At 40.2% G+C, this 22,039-nt stretch overlaps 2 protein-coding genes and 2 long non-coding RNA genes across 4 annotated transcripts; 3 read left to right on the plus strand and 1 right to left on the minus strand.

Annotated features, from left to right (window-relative positions):
- The first annotated feature begins 7,280 nt into the window (after window positions 1-7,280).
- Window positions 7,281-7,910, plus strand: LOC134216139 (uncharacterized). Its single transcript, XR_009980518.1, has 3 exons — window positions 7,281-7,424; window positions 7,490-7,631; window positions 7,804-7,910. It is a non-coding gene; the product is annotated as an uncharacterized LOC134216139 (long non-coding RNA).
- A 5,960-nt stretch (window positions 7,911-13,870) lies between these two features.
- On the plus strand, window positions 13,871-15,573 carry LOC134216140 (uncharacterized). Its single transcript, XR_009980519.1, has 3 exons — window positions 13,871-14,106; window positions 14,219-14,965; window positions 15,041-15,573. It is a non-coding gene; the product is annotated as an uncharacterized LOC134216140 (long non-coding RNA).
- A 254-nt stretch (window positions 15,574-15,827) lies between these two features.
- On the minus strand, window positions 15,828-16,510 carry LOC134209673 (RNA-binding protein spenito-like). The gene is made up of 2 exons (XM_062685679.1): window positions 16,370-16,510; window positions 15,828-16,142 (listed from the first exon to the last, which is right to left on the minus strand). Exons 1-2 carry the CDS (start codon window positions 16,508-16,510, stop codon window positions 15,828-15,830), a joined length of 456 nt encoding a protein of 151 aa, XP_062541663.1.
- A 1,389-nt stretch (window positions 16,511-17,899) lies between these two features.
- Window positions 17,900-21,229, plus strand: LOC134212041 (transmembrane 9 superfamily member 4). The gene is made up of 8 exons (XM_062689539.1): window positions 17,900-18,084; window positions 18,252-18,643; window positions 18,865-19,020; window positions 19,097-19,377; window positions 19,465-19,674; window positions 19,749-20,350; window positions 20,437-20,575; window positions 20,637-21,229. The coding sequence occupies exons 1-8, from the start codon at window positions 18,073-18,075 to the stop codon at window positions 20,735-20,737; spliced, it is 1,893 nt and encodes a 630-aa protein (XP_062545523.1). The 5' UTR covers window positions 17,900-18,072; the 3' UTR covers window positions 20,738-21,229.
- The last annotated feature ends 810 nt before the right edge of the window (window positions 21,230-22,039 follow it).

The following is a 22,039-nucleotide window of genomic DNA, read 5'->3' on the forward strand; positions in this document are numbered from 1 at the left end:
ATTTGGAGATCTTAGAACAACTCATATGCCTGGATTTGAGACGCGAGCGAAAGACAAATACTTGGAGGACATAAATGGGTGGTTACCGTGGCTGGAAACATCATGGAAGACTTGGTTGTTTCGGCAGAACATTTGATTCAAACTCCAGGACGATTTGGAGATCTTAGAACAACTCATATGCCTACATTTGAGACGCACATGAAAGACAAATACTCGGAGGACATATTTGGGATGAATCCGCGGCTGAGGAGTCTAGGGAATTCTTGGATGACCAGCAAAGGAACGGCTGTGTTGTTGTTTGGTTTAAGTTTGGTTGTAAGTTTGGTTTAATAGATCATATAGAGCATGAACCATTAAAAAAAAGGGATAACAGCCTTTCGGTTACGCGACCTATTTTCCAGGGAATTCTTGTATGACGTGGAACGGAATTTGGTTTAATATATCAAATAGGGCATAAACCATTTTTTACAAGAGATAACAGCTCTTTCGCTACGCTTGTAGACCTTAGGTCCTTGGTTACGCGTGTAGACTCCAGGAAATTCTTGGATGTCCTGGAACGTAACAATTATTGAAGGCAAATGATGAATATACAAAGCTTCTACTTTGGGTGGGTGTGGGTTTCTAAGAGTGCCTTCTTATAGGCCTACTTTTGGATGTAAATAATGTTTCAAATAATTTTTACGTCACGTGCCGTAAAAAGGAGGCCGTAAAACGAAGTGACGTATAAAAAACTGCCGTAAAAAGAGGGTTGAGTGTATTCCCATCGAATGTTGTTTCTGCAAAATAATTCAAAAATTAGTTTACTAATTTGAAATAAAATCAATTGACCCACTAAAAAAATATGCACCTGGTACGGTTAGTACCGCGGAGTTGATCATATCAGGCATAAGTTGGTAATCGAGCGCTCCCCCAATCTTCTAACTCTGCCCCTTGATGTTACAGCTTTTACGAAACGTTTTCTTCTGACGGCAATTGAACTCAATCTCCACCGCACGACGTCTGCTTCTTCTGATCAACCACCATACTTCGTTTTGGCAGATGCGTGTCTAAGAAATCAGTACTGGAAAACTTGTTGCAAACGGTCAAGCAGTACTTTCACATCGGTGTCCACCTGCTCTTTGGAAGCGTCAATTTCAAATTCTAATCGGCTTCTTCTTCTCCTTTCTGGTTGCTCTTGGGGAAAGAGAGCACCCGCATAGCTCTGGTAATATAATAAGGTAAATGTTATTTGACCATTTTACAATATATGGAAAGGGCGGTTAAGTTATGTTACAATAAAAAATCGTTCATTTTCTCGAACAAAATTTTTCACATACACTACGACAGAAGGTTGGCATATAATCCACTCTCGTGGGTTCAAACAATAAGCCTTATTTTGAAGTTAATCTTCTTCTTCTTCTTATTGGCATTACATCCCCACACTGGGATAGAGCCGCCTCGCAGCTTAGTGTTCATTAAGCACTTCCACAGATATTAACTGCGAGGTTTCTAAGCCAGGTTACCATTTTAGCATTCGTATATTGTCAGATTTTCTGGATATGATACACTGCGCGGCGTTTGTAATGTTCCCAAATGGGTACTTGCACAAAACTTCACGCGGCGAATGACTGTCGAAAGGTACGGCCGCGCCAAACGATACACCGCAATGCTATTCACCCATAAGAATCAAGTAAACGGGGTGCAGAAAGCGCGGCGGTACCTTTCCTGAAGGGTACGCCGCATGCAATTTTGATAAAATCAGGCAATATCATGAGGCTAACACGATGATACTTTTATACCCAGGGAAGTCGAAACAATTTCCAATCCAAAAATTGCCTAGACCGGAACCGGGAATCGAACCCTGCCTCCCTCAGCATGGTCTTGCTTAGTAGCCGCGAGTCTTACCGCACGGCTAAGGAGTAGGGAAGTTAATATCAAACCATATTAAGAGAATTTGTACAACAGTACACCTTGCGTTTAATTTTTGCTTTGGATTCTTTTTGCAATTTCTTTCGTTGTGTAATAATTAATACTTACGTTTGTATAGCATATGTATGTTTTATTCTTATAATTATTCCTTGAGGTTTCATTCTGGATAGAATATTACGCGCTCTGATTCTGGAATTCCACTTGAGAATTTTTATTATGCCTTCAATTCACTGCTGGATAAAATTCGGTATGAAGAACCAATAGGGGGAAGGGGGACGAACACGTAAGAAGGGAATTATCCCAGATTCTGTTGGAGTACGTACGACTTGACGTTTGGGATATTTCAACGAAAAATTTATTTTTTGACTCTTCTCGAACAGTAGGTGGTGGCTTCGAAGGTTGCTTGCATAAAACATATTTTAAAATAACTTTCACTTACTAAAATTGTAGGTAAATCACACTTATTATGTTTAACTTTAACTTTAACATGCACCACATTTTGAAAGATTATGTGTATATGATCCATTTTGGACCTTGATTGACTAGTAATTCTTTTTATAGGGTTAACGATGGCTGTTCCAAAATGTTCAAAATCATTGATTTTACGACATGTATTGAGGTATATCTCAAAATCTCGACGTGTTAGAGCAAATCTGAAGTCTGATTTGGATTCAGCGAGCAAAAATCTACTATAGGGACACATTATTTGGTGTTAGAGACAAAACCTTGTTGAGCTTTGTAATTTCTCTGGAAATCCATCCGAGAATTCATCTGAAAATCCCTCCAGGTATTCCTATGGGAAGTCATCTGCGAATTCCACATGGCTACTCTCATTTCATATACGATACACTAATATTCAAAACCTTGACCCCAACCTCTTCGTGACCGCTCACACAGATATCGTCGTTCCAGATACAAAAACATGACTAAATCTTTTGAATGGCTTGGCTACTTGGGTTGATCGATAACCAGCTCCACTTTTTTGTATGAAAGGTTTTTTTTTGTTTAGATCGTAACGCTCGGCCTGACCCCCTCCCCCTAAAGTGTTACGTAATTTGTAGAAGGCCCCTTTTGACTTCAGTATTCCCAAATAAATCACTGCCGAAATCAAGAAAGAATCCCTCCAAAATTTCCAAAGGAGTCCTTCAAGGATTCGTAAAACTCAAGAAGAAAACCTTCAAGAATTTCCGAAGGAGTCCTGCCACGCTTCCCAAAATAATCACTCAAGAATTCCAGAATGAATCCCTCCAATATTTCCGAAGGAATTTCCTGAATTCCCGAAAGAATCCTTCCAGAATTCATGAAAGAATTTCTCTAGAATTCGCGAAAGAATCCCTCCAGAATTTCCAAGGAAACTGTTGAGAATTCACGAAGGAATCCCACCAGAATCAATCCAAAAATCCCGAATGAATCCTTTAAGAATTCTCGAAGGAATTCCTCCAGTTATGCCTCCAGAATATCCGAAAGAATCCCTTCAACACTCTAGAAAGCATCCCTTCGACTCAAAAAATACTCTAGATTTCCCAGTGGAATCCCTCCAGAACTTCCGGGAAATCCCTTTCAAAATTCCAGAAGGAATCCGTTCTAAATTCCGGAAAGAATCACTCCAAAAGAATTCCTTCAGAACTCTGAAAATTCCGAAAAAATACCTCCAGGATTCCTGAATGAATTGCTCTTGAACAGCAAGAATTAATTCAGAGATCAAGAATCCTTTTGGGAATTTCATAGATTGGAAGATATTTGTTAACTTACCTATGCAAAATCTCAGCTTCATTCAATCTCTATTTGAACCAATGCATTGTAAAGATTTTCCGAATACCACTTCCTGATAACCGGGACTCTCATTCTCACTAGCATCGTTAGAAATGATATTTGCGGGATCGATATAAACGGAAACCCGTGAAAATTACTTTTATGGTGAAATAAATCATTCCGGCATGCATTCAAGAAAATATCGGGACTGGAACTGGCGGCAGACATTCTTTTGAACAATCAGGATCAGTTACGCAGAGCGCAGATACTCGCGCCACACTGTCCATGCTCCCCGGAACGATACTATCCGGGCGGTTATAATACGGGAACCCGCAAGGAAGCATGGAACGGAAGGATTGATTATGTTGAGATGTTGACGATTCCTTTCCTACGCGTTGACAGATCTACAGAAAAACGAAAACATCGATGCTGTCAGTTATGCACGGCGAGAAATTTACGCGCAAAAGTTAATACTGACAGCGTTTGGCTTAGCGTCTTTTCATTTGTATACCTAGAACTCTACACACCGATGGAGACTTCAAGCGCAACACGAAAAAAATCCTAGTGTCATGTCCCGGTTATTAGTTCCTGCCTTAATATCATGTCTTTCGTGTCGGATATCGGATATATATCTTAGAAATAAATTTAAATTAATAATCAATCCGATGGACAACCGAAGGTCCAATCTGATAATTTGACAATGTTTTGGTAAATATCAGATTGGACTGTCACATTGCAAAACGGCCAGTCGACAGCTCTGTGCGATATTTTCGAAAAGTCAGATTGGCCGTTTTGCACTACTATAAATTTTTAGTAAAAAAAAAGTAAAAATCGATCGGATTCAAATTTAACATAAAATTTTAAAGGTAAGTAATGTTAATAAACTAACAACTCGATTTGTTTACTTTTGCTAGATAGGACCATATGAAATATTTCTCTAGAATTCATGAAAAAAATGTTACTTAGAGCAAGATTACCGGTGGTGAGTTTAAGCCGTTTAGCAGCGCAGTATCATTACTTGACACTTTACCGGTCGCTACTAAACGCGCTGCTATAACAGTAGCGCGACTGACAGGTGACTAAATTTGGTAGCGCGATAAGAGCGCTGCTATTTGATGAACTGTCAACTGTCAAACGTCACCGGTACGGAATACAGCAACCAAATTGAGAGCCGAAAATAGTGACCGATACGGAAACGAGTGACGAAACAGAAATGAAAGCGCTGCGCGGGTGATTAAAATGCTCGCGACCGATAATGATGCTCTTAGGTCCTTTTGAAAAGTTAAGCGAGCAATCGCTGAAGTGAAAGCTACACGGTTAGATCAGACAACCCAAAATGAAGTTCAAACAACTCAAAATTAAGTTCATTTCACTTAATTTGGACCGTCGGTGGGGGAAGCCAATTTTGAGTTGTATGGCCCAACTCGGATTTGAGTAGTTTCCGTTTGATCCCGTGTGAAAAAGTACCTAAATATTAAGTTGTTTCCACCTAAAGTTAAGTTCAAATAGGTTTAAACAACCTAAATTTGAGTTCAACCCCTTTAACCTAGCGTTGGCTTCCCCCATCGAACTGCTATCGTTTGGTGGTTTTCTTTCTCTGTTTTTGACATCAAAGGATGGAACGAAAGAGATGCCAGATCGAGAACAACTCAAAATTTGGGTTGTTTGATCTACCCGTGTAAATAAAACCTAGGCTACACTGCAATTCGAAACTATCCAAAATGAAGTTTGAAAGTATCCAAAATTGAGTACTCCCCTAACACTCCTATTTTGGATACTTTTTTGTTTTGATAGATGGGTTGATTTTACTATATTTCGAAGTTTACCGCCAACACTCTGTTTTGGATTATTTGATTTATATGAAAATATCCAAAACCAAGTGTTGGAACCTCAGTTGTATTTGGCTGAAAATTCTGTTGTAACGAAATTCAACGACGTTTATAGTCGTTTCATGTCGAAGTGGATCGGTATTATTAAATCTTTACGGGTGAGTAGAAAATAATTATTTATTAAACAAATAAATATCTATTCTTTGCAATTTTAGATTAAAATAACATTATTGAATCGGCATGATTCACCCGATTCAAAGCTAAAGCAACTTCCGGATTTAGAAGTGCATCGACGAAGAACACCAATGCCACAGCGCTATATTGAGGATGCTGCCTCGGATTCAGCTGCTTGTTCCGTGCCAGAGGCAAATTTTTTATTTAAAATACTCGTGAGAGGTAGGAGTTTACGCCATATTCCGATTTTAGATAGTTCCTTCCTACATTACAATAATTCTTTCTTGTTTTATAGATGTCAAACTTTGTTCATCGCAGCAGCAACCGCCACGGCACGCAGGAGCAATTTAAATAAACATATCAAACTCGTTTTTTATTATATGCTATTCAATGTATATGCAAAATAATGCCGACAATAAAATACAAATGAACATGTGTATAATTCCATAGATTTTAATCTGCATATCCTTGGGACATTTTGACAAAATTTCAAAATCTAGGTTTCCAGTTTTTTCACCCAAAATCGACTCTTTGAGGAACAGTAAAAATCATCCAAAGCAAAGTGTTTTAAAATATTGCCTGATTTTCTCAAAATTGCACGCGGCGAACCCTTCATGAAAGGTACCGCCGCGCTTTCTGCTCCCCGTTTACTTGATTCTTATGGGTGAATAGCATTGCGGCGTATCGTTTGGCGCGGCCGTACCTTTCGACAGTCATTCGCCGCGTGAAGTTTTGTGCAAGTACCCATTTGGGAACATTACAAACGCCGCGCAGTGTATCATATCCAGAAAATCTGACAATAACTCAAAATTAAGTACTTGCTGAAAAACTCAATTTTGAGTGGTTGCACTTAGCTGTCAAGTTGAGTGAAAATGACTTAATTTTGGATTGTTTCGGTTCTCCGTGTAAAACAGGCTAAAACCACAGACAAACAGACGTAACACTAGAGAAATTTCAATCGACCATGACTTCAACGATCAATTTGAATTTGATCGATTGCGCGTTTCACAACTAGAGGCGCTAGCGTCGTAATCCTTCGAGTTTGACATTTCACTCCAGCGCCTTCTGGTGACAATGTCATACGAAACTTTGTTTCGTGCAACATGCTCGCAAGATGGTGGTAGAGGAGTTGGGCGATGGATTTTTTTGAAAAATGTTCAAACTGTTACGTCTGTTTGTCTGTGCTAAAACTATCGTAAATACCTGCAACAACTTTTTTATTAGCAGAAAGATGCGCTGCTCAGTGAAAAACTGTGGGAAAAATAGTAAAATTGATAAAATAAGTTTTTATCGATTCCCCAAAGATCCAGATCATCGGATAAAATGGATTGATTTCTGTGACAGCGAAAAATCATTGATGAATCAAAATTCCCGAGTATGTGCAGTAAGTAGATTCAATGATATATCGCTAAAGTTGTTTTAGTTTTATATACTAATTTGCATGCAGGTTCATTTTGATGAGGCATCGTTCGTGTACAAGCGGAAAGGGAAGTTTATGAGAAGCAAAAATGCGGTACCGACAATCAAACTGCTAAACTGTGTTTCCGGCGGATTTGAAACCACATCATCACTACCGTTATATTCTTCTCCGGCGCTCAATGATCATAATTATGCCGACTTCATTAGTAACGACCCTGATTCATTCAGCCACGACGCGATCCAGGATTTTGAAACCAGCAGTAAACGTTTATCTAGAGCCAAGCAGGTGCCAGCTGACAAAAATATAAAACCACCTAGAAAGTGCTGCTCGAAATTTCAGAGGTAGTTATCTTTTTCCAAATAATTCGTCAATTTTCCACACTGAACTTGTTAATACAAATTTTCAGATTGGTAATAATCTGGCGGCAGAAGGCACAGTCATGGAAGGTCAAATATAAGCAGCTATGCAAACAATTCGAGGCACCGCAGCGGTTGCGCAAAGTGTTCAACGATGATCCAATTCAGCTGGCTCTCGGGCAAGTGAAAAAGGTGAAAAAATGGTCGGAGGCCACCTTGTTGCGAGGATTGCAAACCAGATTCTCTTGTGGAAACGGCTATGAGTTTCTTCGTGAATGTCATTTACTTTACTTTACGTGTCATTTAATTTTCACAGCATATGCATACAGAATTCACTGGAGTAACATATTTTCCACTGTTCTAGGAGTCTTGGATAATATGATTACCCTGCTCGGCGACAAAGTGTCAGCACTGAACGACGAGGCGAAAGATTGCGGCTTATTTCTTGATGAGATGAGCATTGACGAGGCAAAAGAACTGTGTCAAAACAATAAGCAGTGGTACGGTAATGTTACGTTACCCCCCTCGAACGATTTAGCCACGAAAGGATTGGTATTTATGTTAGGCGTTATCGTCGCGTTCCATTTTACAGGTAACTCGATACCTAAAGGTCAACTGAAACCGATAGTATTAGAAATTATAAAGAAAGCCGAGCAGCACAAGCTACGTATACACTTTGTCACTTCCGATTGTGGGAGTGCCAACAAAGCTATGTGGAACGATTTTGGGATTCGAGCCTTGAAATCTACGCTTCATAGCGATTTATCTATCGAACATCCTTGTGATGCTAGTAGACGCCTTGAGTTTATTTCGGATCCGGTCCATATTTTCAAGAATTTGGTTCATGGTTGGATTGCAAATAGAGTAATCGTTTTGCCGCAATGGTATGTCGAAAAACGAGGTTTACAAACAAATGTTGTTGACCGTGAACATCTGAAGTTGGTCGTTGAACATGGTTCACAGAAAGATTCAGGGCACAGCTAGGTAGACCGCCTAACAGAAGCAGATGTTGATTTTGAAAACAAACCGCTTTCGAATGTGGATAAAATGAAAGTCGCCAATGCTACTAAATACTGCAATTACGCAGTAGCAGCTGCATTGGAAGTTGTCGGAGAGAGAACAAATCAACCTGATTTAATTTCAACTAGTGCATTTTTATCTGACGTTGCGAAATGGTACGAAATTATGAACTCACGCGAAGAGATTCATGCTTTACGTCCGACAGTACATTCTCATCATAAAATGGCTATTGAGCACATTAAAATGGTAGCACGACTAATGTGTGGAATCGAAATCGTTAAGGATCGTCATTGGAAACCATGGCAAACTGCTGTTGTCATGGCCACAAACGCAGTTATAAGACTACAAACTTATTTTTTTGAAGAGAAGAACTACACTGTTTTATTCACAAGCAGATTTGTTCAAGACTGTCTGGAAAATGTGTTTTCAGTTATTAGATCTATGCAGAAAAGGCCAACTGCGCTCCATATGAAACAACACCTACGTACTATAACGCTTTGCCAATACATGCATGTACCAAGAGGAAGTTCATATGATGTGGCTGATAGAAATTACTTAATTTCATTCAAAGATCTTTTGAAGAGTAAGAGCAAAAGCGATGAATCGTATGGAAACGTCCTTTCAAATTCCTTTGATACAACTTTGCAGGAAGAAACAGGTCCTAATATTACTATTAGTACCCAATGTTCTGTTAATGATAATTCTTCGATGGAGGTTGATTCAATGAATGATTCTTACAGTACAAATTTTAAATCAAACTATGACTTTTCCTCTGTAGACTTTTTCGATATTGGTTCAAGCATGATATACTCTCAAGACCGTGCCACTTTAAATGCTCTGATGTTTTATCAGTATAGAAAGATTATTTTGAAAGCTAAGCTAAAAAGTAAAGCATGCCAAAAATGTCTTGATATGTGTACAACCACAGCGCCCTTTGACTCCGAAATTGCACGTTATTCTGTCATCTTAAAAAAACTTACCGATCGTTCAGATACCTTTCCTTCAAAAGAATTATTTTATTATTATTATTTGACTTTGGATTTCTGTTACAAACAGCTGAGAGAAGAAGGAATACACAACATGAAGAATGTGTATCACACATATCTTCAGTCTGTTCATGTTCCAATAATATTTCCAAACTGCCACGATTTGAAGAATTGTCTAATTAAAATGCTTATTCAGTATAAACATCATACAGAAAGACTTCGGAAAACACGAAAAACTAAGCACGATAGTCGGAGCATGTTTATATAAGATCGATGAATTTGTATTATTATAATTAAAATTGTTGTAAAAAGTTATTGTTTCTGCATTTTTAATATTTATTTCGATATTCCCATTTCTCAAAACATCACAGCAAAACATTTAGCTTTTTTACTTCACAGAATCAAGCATACATTTTAAAAGGTTGCAAATCTTCTTCTTCTTCTTCTTCTTCTTATTGGCATTACATCCCCACACTGGGACAGAGCCACCTCGCAGCTTAGTGTTCATTAAGCACTTCCACAGTTATTAACTGCGAGGTTTCTAAGCCAGGTTACCATTTTTGCATTCGTATATCATGAGGCTAGCACGATGATACTTTTATGCCCAAGGAAATCGAGACAATTTCCAATCCGAAAATTGCCTAGACCGGCACCGGGAATCGAACCCATTCACCCTCAGCATGGTCTTGCTTTGTAGCCGCGCGTCTTACCGCACGGCTAAGGAGGGCCCAGGTTGCAAATCTATAATCGGGAAATCATTCAGTTTCTCTTCTAACAAATAGAAAACCTGGCCTCTCTTGGACCTACGTTTTTAAAATTTATGCTTCATAAAATATAAGAATAATTTGGTATATTGCGCTTTTTGCACTTTATAAGAGTTTTGCGAGATTTTTTTTTCTCACAGTCATCTTTTTCTCACACTCAATACACTCACAAACGTTAGATTTTCCGTGTATAATATTTGTGTGTGAGTGCTCAATCTGAAAACAAATAGACGTCAAATCATGGCGGGAATCGATTTAGTGTACACGCTTACATGTGACTAACGAGTAATGGGTTATAATTGGGTAAATTTCAGTAACAAAAATCGATCAACCCGAAATGAGAGTGGGTGTGAGAAAAAGAAGCGGACAAATCACAATCTACACATAACTCTTCAAATTGGTGAAATCGGCAATAATGAAAAAGAAACTTTTATTCATAAATAACTTCCATTCTGCCCACACCGGACAACGGTACCTGATTGTTTTTCGTGCTTCGATAAAGGGGGTAAAGCTTATCATAGTTGTCCAATAAGCAGCTCGAAGTAGCTCGAAGCTATTCCCATTGCTCTCATGTCCATTTGTTGCCAAAAAAATAACGAGCAGGACGGGAACAACTTCGAGCTACCTCGAGCTGCTTATTGGACAGCACTCATGATGCAATATCGTCACAGAGAACAGACATGGAGGCTCGAACAAAATTTCTCACAAAACATGTAAAAATAATCAGCCGAACCTCAGCGCCATCGACGTCTACATTGCAACCCACAATATCATTTTGACAACCCGATGGCGCTGCTATACTCTTGCATCCAAAACCACACTAGCGCACAGTGGCAATTTTTGATGATGCCAGCGCTGATTCTGCACGGAATAACGGCGACATTCCAAAGTTATTTCAAATGATCAGTAAAAACTTATCACAACATAGCCAATACAGCTTCAACGTCTGTTCTCTGTGCTTTAAGGTTTAACTTACCTTCGGGTGTTACGTGATATTGTGAATCCCATCGACTTCCAGGCGAATGAGGGTTTTCGTAATGGGGATCTGGAAATTCGCCAGATATCTCCTCAAACGGAACTCAGGTTTTCGTAGAAAGTCCTTAGCTTTCAATAATTTGATGTCGGATCACTGCGCCCGGTCGTCCTCGGCAGGAAACGCGGCGGAAACGTACTTGCGAAAGCGGAGAACAGACTAAGCAATTGTTTTGTTTAGCTGTTGCTGCACAACCTTTGACATGTCAGATAAATCGCACCTAAGCAGTGATCACTACACTAACAAAATTGCAAACGTGAAATTTATTAATCTGAAAAATATAAAACTTATTAGATAAGTGAATCATTATTTTTAAGAGTGCAAACATAAAAATCATTGCGAATACTTTGTTTATTAAAAGGAGGCACATAACCGGTATATACGTGAGCAATGATATTCATTTATCAACTATCATAGACAATATGGCTGATGTTTCAAAGCTGTTCACTCTATCTCTCGTGATTGGACCTGTTGGTCGGATGGTCAACCGCTGACCGGGTGGCTCAACGCAGACTTAGATTTTGCAGATTTGATTTATTTTGTTTACTACTCCCAGCACCCAAATAGTAAGTATAATATAATACATTGCTGATTTCGTTGATAATAAATTAATATTATATTTTGAATGATTTCAGCGTTTTTCAGATCAGCATTTGGCACCGAAGTCCCGATCGGAATTCGACGTAGAGGGAAGTCAGCACATTCAGAATCCCCATTGAAAATGAATTCTCGTTCAAGTGAATGCTGGTTAGATGGAACACGCAGGTATGAGTTCGGCTACAAACACCAAGTTGGCCGTCTACGGGGCTTCTCTTCCCGAGGACGATATTGCTTTTTGCATTGAAACTTTTCGTTTCGTCACTGAAACCATTGACACTTGTCTTCAGCGACTGCTTCCGCGATAGAGCATTTGCACATTTTATTCACTCATACATCTATATTGCTGTCAAAATGTGCATTTGGCAATTAAATTTTCAGCTAAATGCTCTATTTTTTGACACCGGTGCACTCACACAACCAATCGACATCAGTTGTCAAAAAATCAGAAGTACCAACTTGACCACTATCTCCTTGTCGCCGAGTCTGGCGCTGAGTGCTCGGCGCGGAAACCCAAAGGCGTGAATAAAATTTTGGGGCTTATGCGCAATATTATCTACAACACTGGCTTAGCTGATCGAAGAGGTTAGGGTGTAAGACAAGCGCATTGAATGGTGGCCGGAAATTGTGAACCAGCCAGATCAACACATTCGTGCGTCTTCATTTCATACACTGCACGACTTAGCAAGGCATATGTAATTTATTATTAATTAAGCATATTTTCAGTTTAATAAAAAAAAAATCATGAAAATTATGACTATTTTTTATTATAAAATGTACATATCCCATTAACAATATAGACAAATACATTCCATAAATAGGAAAACATAAAGTTTATATTCAAAATGCTTATAAAAGATATGAGTCTCACACATAAACTTTATTTGCCAAACAACTGACTTTCATTGGTCGGTAATCCAATAACATTTATATCCCCAAACATAAAGTATATTTGTTTGGACAAATTGCAAAAATTTATGTAGTTTCACACATAACATATATGCGGAAATTTGCCTCGGTGTATGAATGTGGAGATATACCATTGACGAATACATAGACGGAGGGGTGGCCATTTTTCCGGGCACCACTATATACCCCTGGGGAGTGACGGATTACAATAATTACAATCACTCGACCATTGAGAAGCCCCTCAATTTGAACCACGTCAGTTTGACAACAGTTGTCATTTTCATTTTTGTTTATGTTTTTGTTATGTTTTTCTGTTTTTCCCTCGCGTGCCGCACAGCAACAACTTTTTCGGTTGTTCTTTTTTATTCCGCCAGCAGCGGATAAAGAAAGGAAGTGACTCATCCTCGTCCGGTCAGCAGTACGGATCCGACTTGGACACGCTGGACGTAACGAACATGTACCCGCAAAACCTATTGACGATTCCGGCGTACCATCATTTTGAAAGGCAAACCGATCATTCCAACATCGCCGGCCGTATCGTCTCCACCGGAAGCGCGATCAGCACCCGATCAGCACGGTGAACCGTCGACACCCGTACCCCCAATTCCACAAATCCGACAAATCCACCTGCAAACCGATCGCACATCGAGTCCAACGGTTGTTCTCGTTTCCGATATGGAATCGCTCCAACAGCAGCACCAGCACCATTTATCGGGAAGTGCGGTTGCCAGTACAAGTACCGGAGGTGCTAGTGCTCCTATCACAACGATCACCACCAGCTCCACCGCCGCAGTGCTACTTGCCGACCTGAGTTCATCAACGCCGAGTTCAATTCGCATAAAAGGCGGCGAATTGTCGCGGTCTGCTTCATCTCCTTTGGTAAGTGTTAACATTTCCTGAATCAAAATTTACCTTTGTTTTGTACTTAAATGCCAGTACGTAAAACTAGGTACGTAGCACCACGTCAAAGTTGCAGCGCCTAGTTGTTCCGTTGTTCACTGTCAAAAGTTTAGCTCAGTTGTTTTTTATTCATTTGTTTGTTATTGTTTGTTGTTTGTTATTGAAATTTATTTTTTCCACTAGAAAACTATAATGAAATACTATTATCTACAGTGACTATAATAACAGTGTCGTCAAGTGTCAGAATTGGAACAGAATCGTCTGTCAGTTCCATACAAATGCGCGTTCCAAACGAGCAGGAGACCTGTCAAACGTGACACATGACGTTACTCTTCTTATAGGACTCTACTATTATCGTTCCCATTTATCGCGTGAAATTTATTTCTTTGACTTTGAAGTGAAACATTCTTCAAAACTATTCCCCATCAACGTTGTGACTCATGGATTGCCGTGTGAAAGTAAATTTATGAATTTTAAGTGTTATATATAAATAAACAAAATGATAGAATTAATGCGTATAAACATTGAAAACATTAAAAATCTAAGAATACTATTTTCTCTTGCTTTCAGACATTCATTGAAGAAATTTTGACCGAAAGTACCAAGCCTTGCAAAAGGGGCAAAAGGGCCAACCTAAACAGAAGTACCAACAGCATGATGAAGATAACAGAAAACTGCACCACTGCCAAAGCTACAGTCGATCAATTCAGCCGCGATGGGATCAGTTTAAAAACTACCCCAATAGCACCCAAGTCTCAGAGACTGTCGAAACTATCGGGACTAGAGCTCCTAAACTGATGTGTTGGTGTTGCTGATCTCCGTTCCAACTAGTTGAGGTTAGAGGTTTGAGGATATGCGCGATTCGTGCGAAAACACCGATTGTTCCATTTTTGTGAACACAGGCTCTTCCTGGGAACGAAAACGATCATATGTTGTCAGCGAATGAAGTAACAGCTTAACTGCTGCGACTTATGTTCCAACCAATTATTACTTCTCACCTTAAACGTTCCTCCCTATATCCTCAATTTCACAAAACACCGTTGTTAATTGTACTGACATTATGTTAGACACCAGAAGTAATAGAACGCTGTTGAAAGAGCTAAAATTAATCAACAGCAGCATCCGGAAAGAGTTGATGGAAGTTCCTCGTACAGCAGTACTCAGTAAACATAATATATCTGGTCGCGTTCGGGGAGCAATCTTTCTACAAGCTGGAGTGCATGGTCGTATGTAAGTTCTTCGAAACAAGAATACTCTATAGTAGCGAAAGGCATCACATCAAACACTTCAACATCCAATTCGAGCGATTCCAAACAGGTCAGTTGCACTTTACCATTATATATACAAGTTCTTAGAGAGTTATATTATTGACGATTTTTATATCAATTTCAGCACAATAGCGATACCATTAGGATTTACGACAATACTGACCTGGAGCGGAGATCAATCAGTCTTGGCTTCTCTATAGGACAATCCTTAAATCATCTCGATGTCGACGATTCACACCACCAAAACGATTCCGGCTGTACAGGCCTATATCGATGGACGGTTGCTAATTCAAGAAAATGTTGCTGCCGTGAATGATTCCGACGATATTGTTGGTGGCGATTCATCGGTATCCAGTTCTCGACAACAAGTCGCACAGAAAACCCCCTAATTAGCTTGAATACGTCGATTCACATCACTAAAGTGATCTTGGGTGAAGCGATGTTGTGGTATATGTCCATGGACGAACAATATCGTGACGTGATCGATATGGATACATTATGTAGGTCATATAGTACGGCACAAACTGAATAAAATTAGAACTAGCAAACAAAAACTTAATTGAAAAAGAAACAATGGCATATAATAAGTACGTGTAAACTTCTGTTTCTCCAGCTGAACATACATTGTTACATCTACTTACTTTTTGCCATTTGTGTTCTTTATTATATATTTTTTTTAAATTATACCAATCAACTTATTAACCAATCAACCAAGCAACCAACAAAACAATTAATCAACTAACCAGCCGACTTTTTTACTTATTTTATTTTACTTATTTTTTACTTATTTACATTTATTTACTTATTATTTTACTTATTTTTTTACTTATTTACAAACAAATTTTTAGAGCAGCCATGTTGTATGCTGTGCCAATATGGACTAGTTGCTGCAATTCCAGAAAGAAGGCATTTCAGAGGATTGTTCCTCCTCGGACCACCACGATTACCAGATGGTCTTCCTTCAGTCCCTCCTCGGTGAGGTTGTGACATGTTCGTTTCAACAATTCTGTCGAAAAATCGCATGGCGGGAATGAGTAGAGCACACCGGTTGCTTCCGTTTCCTTATTGAGTAAGGATATAACGCCGGCCGCTTCTTTCTGCTTCAGGTAGGACACGAGATTACGCAGTGGACGCGTCTGAACGCTGGCATCATCCGATGATGCTACCGATGACGTCGATCCCGGCAGGCCGAGGAAGATTGCGTGCGACGATGACGTCGATATGCGCTACTGCACATCTTCCAACTTGGGTTGATCGAGACGTAGTCGCTGAGTAACACGAAGGTGGTGTTTACCTTCCTCGTCCTTCATCAGGCTGTCCACTATTTCGTTGTTTCCGTCCGTTAGGTGTAACTTGGCGGGGAATAGTGAACTCTTCCAAATCAGCGCCCCTTGCCAGAATGTGGTAGATTTCCGTGCCACTTCTGGTAACGTTCTTGCATTCGATAACATGCCATTCCTATGAGAAGACGAATCAGCCGGACTGCGTCGCCTCGGTGAACGGGAGCGAGATCTATTGATTCCTGGTTCACGTGATCCAGAACGACGGCGTGAATCATATTCGCCATCGGCTCCTGATCGACGCCATTCATCATTGTCCCCGTGGTGCGGTGGGCCATCCTATGAAAACTGCCACGGAAACCACCACGCCCGCGGAATCCTCCTCTGCCGCGGTCTTCCACCATAGCCGTACAATGAATTTTCCTCTTATGATGCACCACCTTCCGGATATTCGTAGTCGGGGCCGCGACGATACTCACCGCCTTCCTCAAAACCTCCACTGCGCTTTGAGAACGATGGTGTTGTTCCGTTATCAGCAAAATCGATACGAATACGACGATCCGGTGCCCCTAACGGGAATCCACGCATTTCCTTCACAGCAGCCGTAGCAGCATCAATAGAATCGTACAGAATGTAGGCCTGGGTGTCCCCTTTGTTAAATATATTCAATATTTTTGATGGCACCAAAACGGTCGAACTCACGCTCCAACTGAGTAACGAAACGAACAAACAACAAACGAACCGAAACGACGTCACAAGGTGAGGGAGAAAAACAAACAAACTGTCAAAACGTCAAGAGGGGTAAGTCAGCGCTCGTAAAATATTTATGTAATTCGTCACCCACAAGGGGTATTTTCTTCAAAATGAAGAAGAAGACATGGTGCCCGATTTTCTGATGGCTTTGTACCGGACATTTCGGTCTATGTATTCGTCAATGGATATACGTTTGTGGCCAAAAATGACATTTGGAAATTATTTGTTGAAATGTGAAATAACCTGAAATAATACATATTTCTTTTTAAATGAGACTCAAACTGTAAATAATTCTGCAAGAAAAAATGAATTGGACAACAGGCAAGTTAAGTTAGTTTCGAATGCTTTTGAATGTTTGAATCTAGAACGAAAATCGTCACGAATTTGGTATAATTGCAAATAAATAATAATGTAAGCTCAATGAATTTCAATGTTTCAAAGTATTCAATTTTTATTTTTTGTCCACCTTATATTCCATTAAGCTCCAAACCTTGCTCCAAACGCAATACAACGGAACGGCGACGGAATCGGAAATTTTGACAGTTAGCCCATATATTTTCTGTCAAATTTGCCGTTTCCGTTATGTATTGCGTTTGGGGCTTTATTCTAAACGCACCGCCGGCCGGCACCACAGACGGCATTGTTATTGTGTTGTTTTATACAGTCCCAGATCACAATACTTTTTTCTGGTCAAATAGTTTCCTCAGGTTTTCTCTCTCGTCCTCTCTCGGTTTTGCTCTCAAATCGATGGATACTTTTTGACAGCAGTGCTAGGATTTTTTTGACAATCATTTTGAGTCTATCCGCAGCTCCCAGATCTTAACGATTGTTACATAAGGTTACATACGTCATATTGAAAAATTGTGCTTGAAATTTATTTTAATTTCGCATTGCCCAGAAGTGAAACACGCCGGTTTGAAAAGCTTGTGGCACAGCTTTGTTTAAGAACTGTCATCAAAATGCAAGAAAGAAAAATATAAAAAGTCCTCTTTTGCATCTGATTCTGTAAAAATTGTTCGGATTATATTTTCTCAATTTATTTGCTAAATATCTATAGTTTTTCGCTCAATTCAAATGAATTAACATCTACAGATAGTTGACTTTAGCCGGAGCATATAGTATCATGAAAAACAGGGTAAGTTCGTTAGTTTTTTCTGCGTGAATCCACTCCATCTTCCGAGGGCACTGTAATCGAAGAAAACTTTTACTTGTGACACGTAAAATTTCTCTTGTTTACGTTGGCTGTTGCATTTTAAAAATCTTGTGCAATGAAAAAGTGATTCCCTAATGGTTAATTTTCAGTGGCCGTATAAAACACTTCTGGCGATAGTATTGTTGCAATGCAGTGCAGTAGAGAGCTTTTACGTTCCCGGAGTGGCCCCGGTGGAGTTCCGGAAGGGTCAAAAGATTGACGTGAAGGCTGTCAAAATGACCAGCACCCACACGCAGCTCCCGTACGAGTATTACTCGCTGCAGTTCTGCCTGCCAAAAAACGGTACCTTGGTCTACAAGAGTGAGAATCTCGGAGAGGTCCTGCGAGGAGATCGTATCGTCAATACACCGTACGAGGTGCGGATGGCGGAAAATGTTCGCTGCAAGCTGTTGTGCAATAGCAGGGATAGGCCCTTGAACTGGGACAGGGAGCAGTCGGAGAAAGTGGCTGAGAGGATCAAGCATGAATATTTCGTGCATCTGTGAGTTGAACATCATTTCATTTGATAAAAATGTAGAATAAGCAGAAAAAATGCACATCTTGGTTTTATGCATGGAATTCGGTGATGTTTTTAGTTGGAAGTCTCAAATATTCTCCAAAAAAAGGCCGAGCTAAGCAAGAATGCTTTGAAACCTACATGTTTATGAAATTATACTCAATTTTGTCATAATTTTGTTGTAATAATAATTTATTCCATTCCAGGATCGTTGACAATTTGCCTGTAGCTACTAAATACATAAATCCGGACACAAATGAGCAGCAATTTGAGCACGGCTATCGCCTGGGTCTAGTGGATGGCAATAATGTGTACATAAATAATCATCTCAAATTCCGGTTGTTCTACCACATGCATAGCGAGTGAGACCAAAGTTCCTAGATTTAAAAATATTTGAAGAAAAAATGTATTGTTAACAACATTGACTAACAATTTCAGGAGTCAGTATCGCGTGGTAGGCTTCGAAGTCGAAACCCTGTCGATACACAAGGATCAGCTCAGCTTCGAAGGTGATACGTGCAGTTTCCCGGAAAGTCCCAGACCACAGCCTGTCTCGGTGCATGCTGGACACACCCAGCTATTCTTTACGTACTCAGTCGAATGGAAGGAATCGTCGGTCAAATGGGCTTCGCGATGGGATATCTATCTCGGCATGAACGACGTACAAATTCATTGGTTCAGCATCATCAACTCGCTGGTGGTGGTGTTCTTCTTATCTGGTAAGTTCTTTTAGGAATCTTGTGGAAATAGGATATTTTTATCGTACTCTTATCTAATATTTATCACCATTTTGTCTGTTTCTCCAGGTATTCTCACTATGATCATGGTGCGTACTCTTCGTCGGGATATTGCAAAGTATAACACCGACGATAGCGTCAATATCGAGGACACACTCGAGGAAACGGGTTGGAAATTGGTCCACGGGGATGTTTTCAGACCCCCGAGACATCCAAGGCTATTTGCAGCCGTCATCGGTAGTGGGATCCAAGTCTTCTTCATGGCAATGATTACGATCAGTATGTGTTTCTCTCTACCTTACAATTTTACTGTTAGATGTTCCTAATTTGGTAATCGTCTCGTCTCATTGCAGTTATTGCTATGTTGGGAATGCTCTCTCCGTCATCGCGAGGTGCTTTGATGACAGCGGGAATTATGCTGTACGTGTTCATGGGCTTGATCGCTGGTTACTTCTCCGCTCGTCTCTACAAGACGATGAAGGGACGGAATTGGGAACGAGCAGCGTTCCTAACGGCGACATTATTCCCGGGACTGGTGTTCGGTACCTGCTTCATTTTGAACTTCTTCATCTGGGATCGGAACTCGAGTGGTGCCGTTCCATTTGGAACAATGGTGGCCCTGCTGTGTTTATGGTTCGGAATCTCACTGCCCCTCGTGTACTTGGGGTATTACTTCGGTTTCAGAAAACAGGCGTATCAGCACCCGGTTCGGACCAATATGATACCGCGGCAGATTCCACACCAGCACTGGTACATGAACCTGGGACTGTGCGTGTTGATGGCCGGTATTCTGCCGTTCGGAGCCGTGTTCATTGAACTGTTTTTCATCTTTTCGGCTATCTGGCAGAACCAATTTTATTACCTTTTCGGATTTCTGTTCCTAGTGTTTTGCATATTGGTGGTCAGTTGTGGTCAGATTTCGATTGTCATGACGTATTTCCAGCTGTGCGCTGAGGTGAGTTATTAGTTTGTTCAGTAATTCATGATCAACATAGACAGAAGCCGATGTTATTTAGATTTTTACAAATCTGCTTCTTCTAGGATTATCGCTGGTGGTGGCGAAGTTTCATCGTGTCAGGCGGCTCAGCGGTGTATATTCTTTTCTACAGCATATTCTACTTCTTCACCAAACTCGAGATTACGGAATTTATTCCCACATTGCTGTATCTAGGTTATACTGGTGGGTGATACTTGCTCTCATTTGTTAGCTCATTCTATTGAAAACCGATTCTAACTTCCAGGTTTAATGGTGACCACATTCTACATCCTGACGGGAACAATCGGATTCTTCGCCGCGTACAGCTTTATCCGCAAAATATACGGTGCCGTGAAGATCGATTAAACTGTCCCTTCGAAAAAGACAACTTTGAGCTATTAACATTAACGATCGATAAATCGATGTGCGAAGGATTTGTGTGTGTGGCGGGATTGTGAGTGCTGGAATAATTGATTTTACGGATGCTCTCGACGAGCAGGTGAATGTGTGAATGAGTTTCATTAAAATAAGGGAATGAGTGCAACTTAGCTTTTTTTTACATGCGACATTTTTCTCACTAAGTGTCAATTTCTTCACTCATGCTTAAATGTTTAAGTTTTAGACCGAAGAGAAGAAATTGTTCCGTATTTTTTATTATTTAGCCAAATCATTGCTTCATGATGATATAGACAAGTAAATTATATGTTGTACCTAAACTTTCAAGCAGCAGAGTACAGAAAACGGATGGATAAGGCATGATTATATTTTGTGTATGGTCAATCACTCATAGAAGAATTTGAATGTTAGGAGAGAATTTCCACTACACATTGGGGATGAACAAAAGTACTACTAATGAAATTTTAATGTTTTTTTTTCTGTGTGTATATCACATCAAACCTCCAGTCCATCGTTTTCCACAGTCGCTGTAAAAGCCGGAAAAATGCATTGAAGCGGAGAAAGCAGGGAGACATGTTTTTTGAGTAATTAGGCCGGAATTCTGTTACGGCGCCTGGATGGAATAAGGGTTAAAACACGTTAAACATTTGTTTGCGAGTTTGTCCTTAGAATTAAAGGTGTTCACATAATATATTCTGAGTCATCCAAAAAATCCCTGGAGTAAGGTCCTACCTGAGGTTTACCCGCGTAGCCAAAGGTCTGTCGTTCAAATTCATATACGTTACATGAAGAGGGCGGGGGGGTGGGGGTGGGAGTGGGTTTGGTGGCTCCTTAGCCGTGCGATAAGACGCGCGACTACAAATCAAGACCATGCAGATTCAGAAGGTGGCTGGGTTCGATTCCCGGTGCCAATCTAGGCAATTTTCGGATTGGAAATTGTCTCGACTTCCCTGGGCATACAAGTATGATCGTGTTAGCCTCATGATATACGAATGCAAAAATGGTAACCTGGCTTAGAAACCTCGCAGTTAAAATGTCCTGCCCATCGTACCCTTCCGGCTATAGCTACCTTCTGGATACTGGGTTCGCCGTAGAGTTGGGCGAGCTCATGGTTCATTCTTCGCCCCCCCACACCGTCTTCTTGCACACCACCAAAGATGGTCCTAAGCACCCGTCTCTCGAATACTCCGAGTGCTTGCAAGTCCTCCTCGAGCATTGTCCATGTTTCATGTCCGTAGATGACAACCGGTCTTATTAGCGTCTTGTACATGA

Source organism: Armigeres subalbatus, chromosome 2 (genome assembly GCF_024139115.2).
Source record: "Armigeres subalbatus isolate Guangzhou_Male chromosome 2, GZ_Asu_2, whole genome shotgun sequence".
Taxonomy (NCBI): domain Eukaryota; kingdom Metazoa; phylum Arthropoda; class Insecta; order Diptera; family Culicidae; genus Armigeres; species Armigeres subalbatus.

Coding starts and splice junctions, on each gene's coding strand:
- LOC134209673 (XM_062685679.1), bottom strand. CDS start 16,510: ATGATGAATGGCGTCGATCAGGAGCCGATGGCGAATATGATTCACGCC. Junction 16,143..16,369: donor TTCGTCTTCTCATAGGAATG/GCATGTTATCGA, acceptor GATGTGCAGTAG/CGCATATCGACGTCATCGTC.
- LOC134212041 (XM_062689539.1), top strand. Junction 18,644..18,864: donor CATGAATATTTCGTGCATCT/GTGAGTTGAACA, acceptor ATTCCATTCCAG/GATCGTTGACAATTTGCCTG. Junction 19,675..19,748: donor CATGGCAATGATTACGATCA/GTATGTGTTTCT, acceptor GTCTCATTGCAG/TTATTGCTATGTTGGGAATG.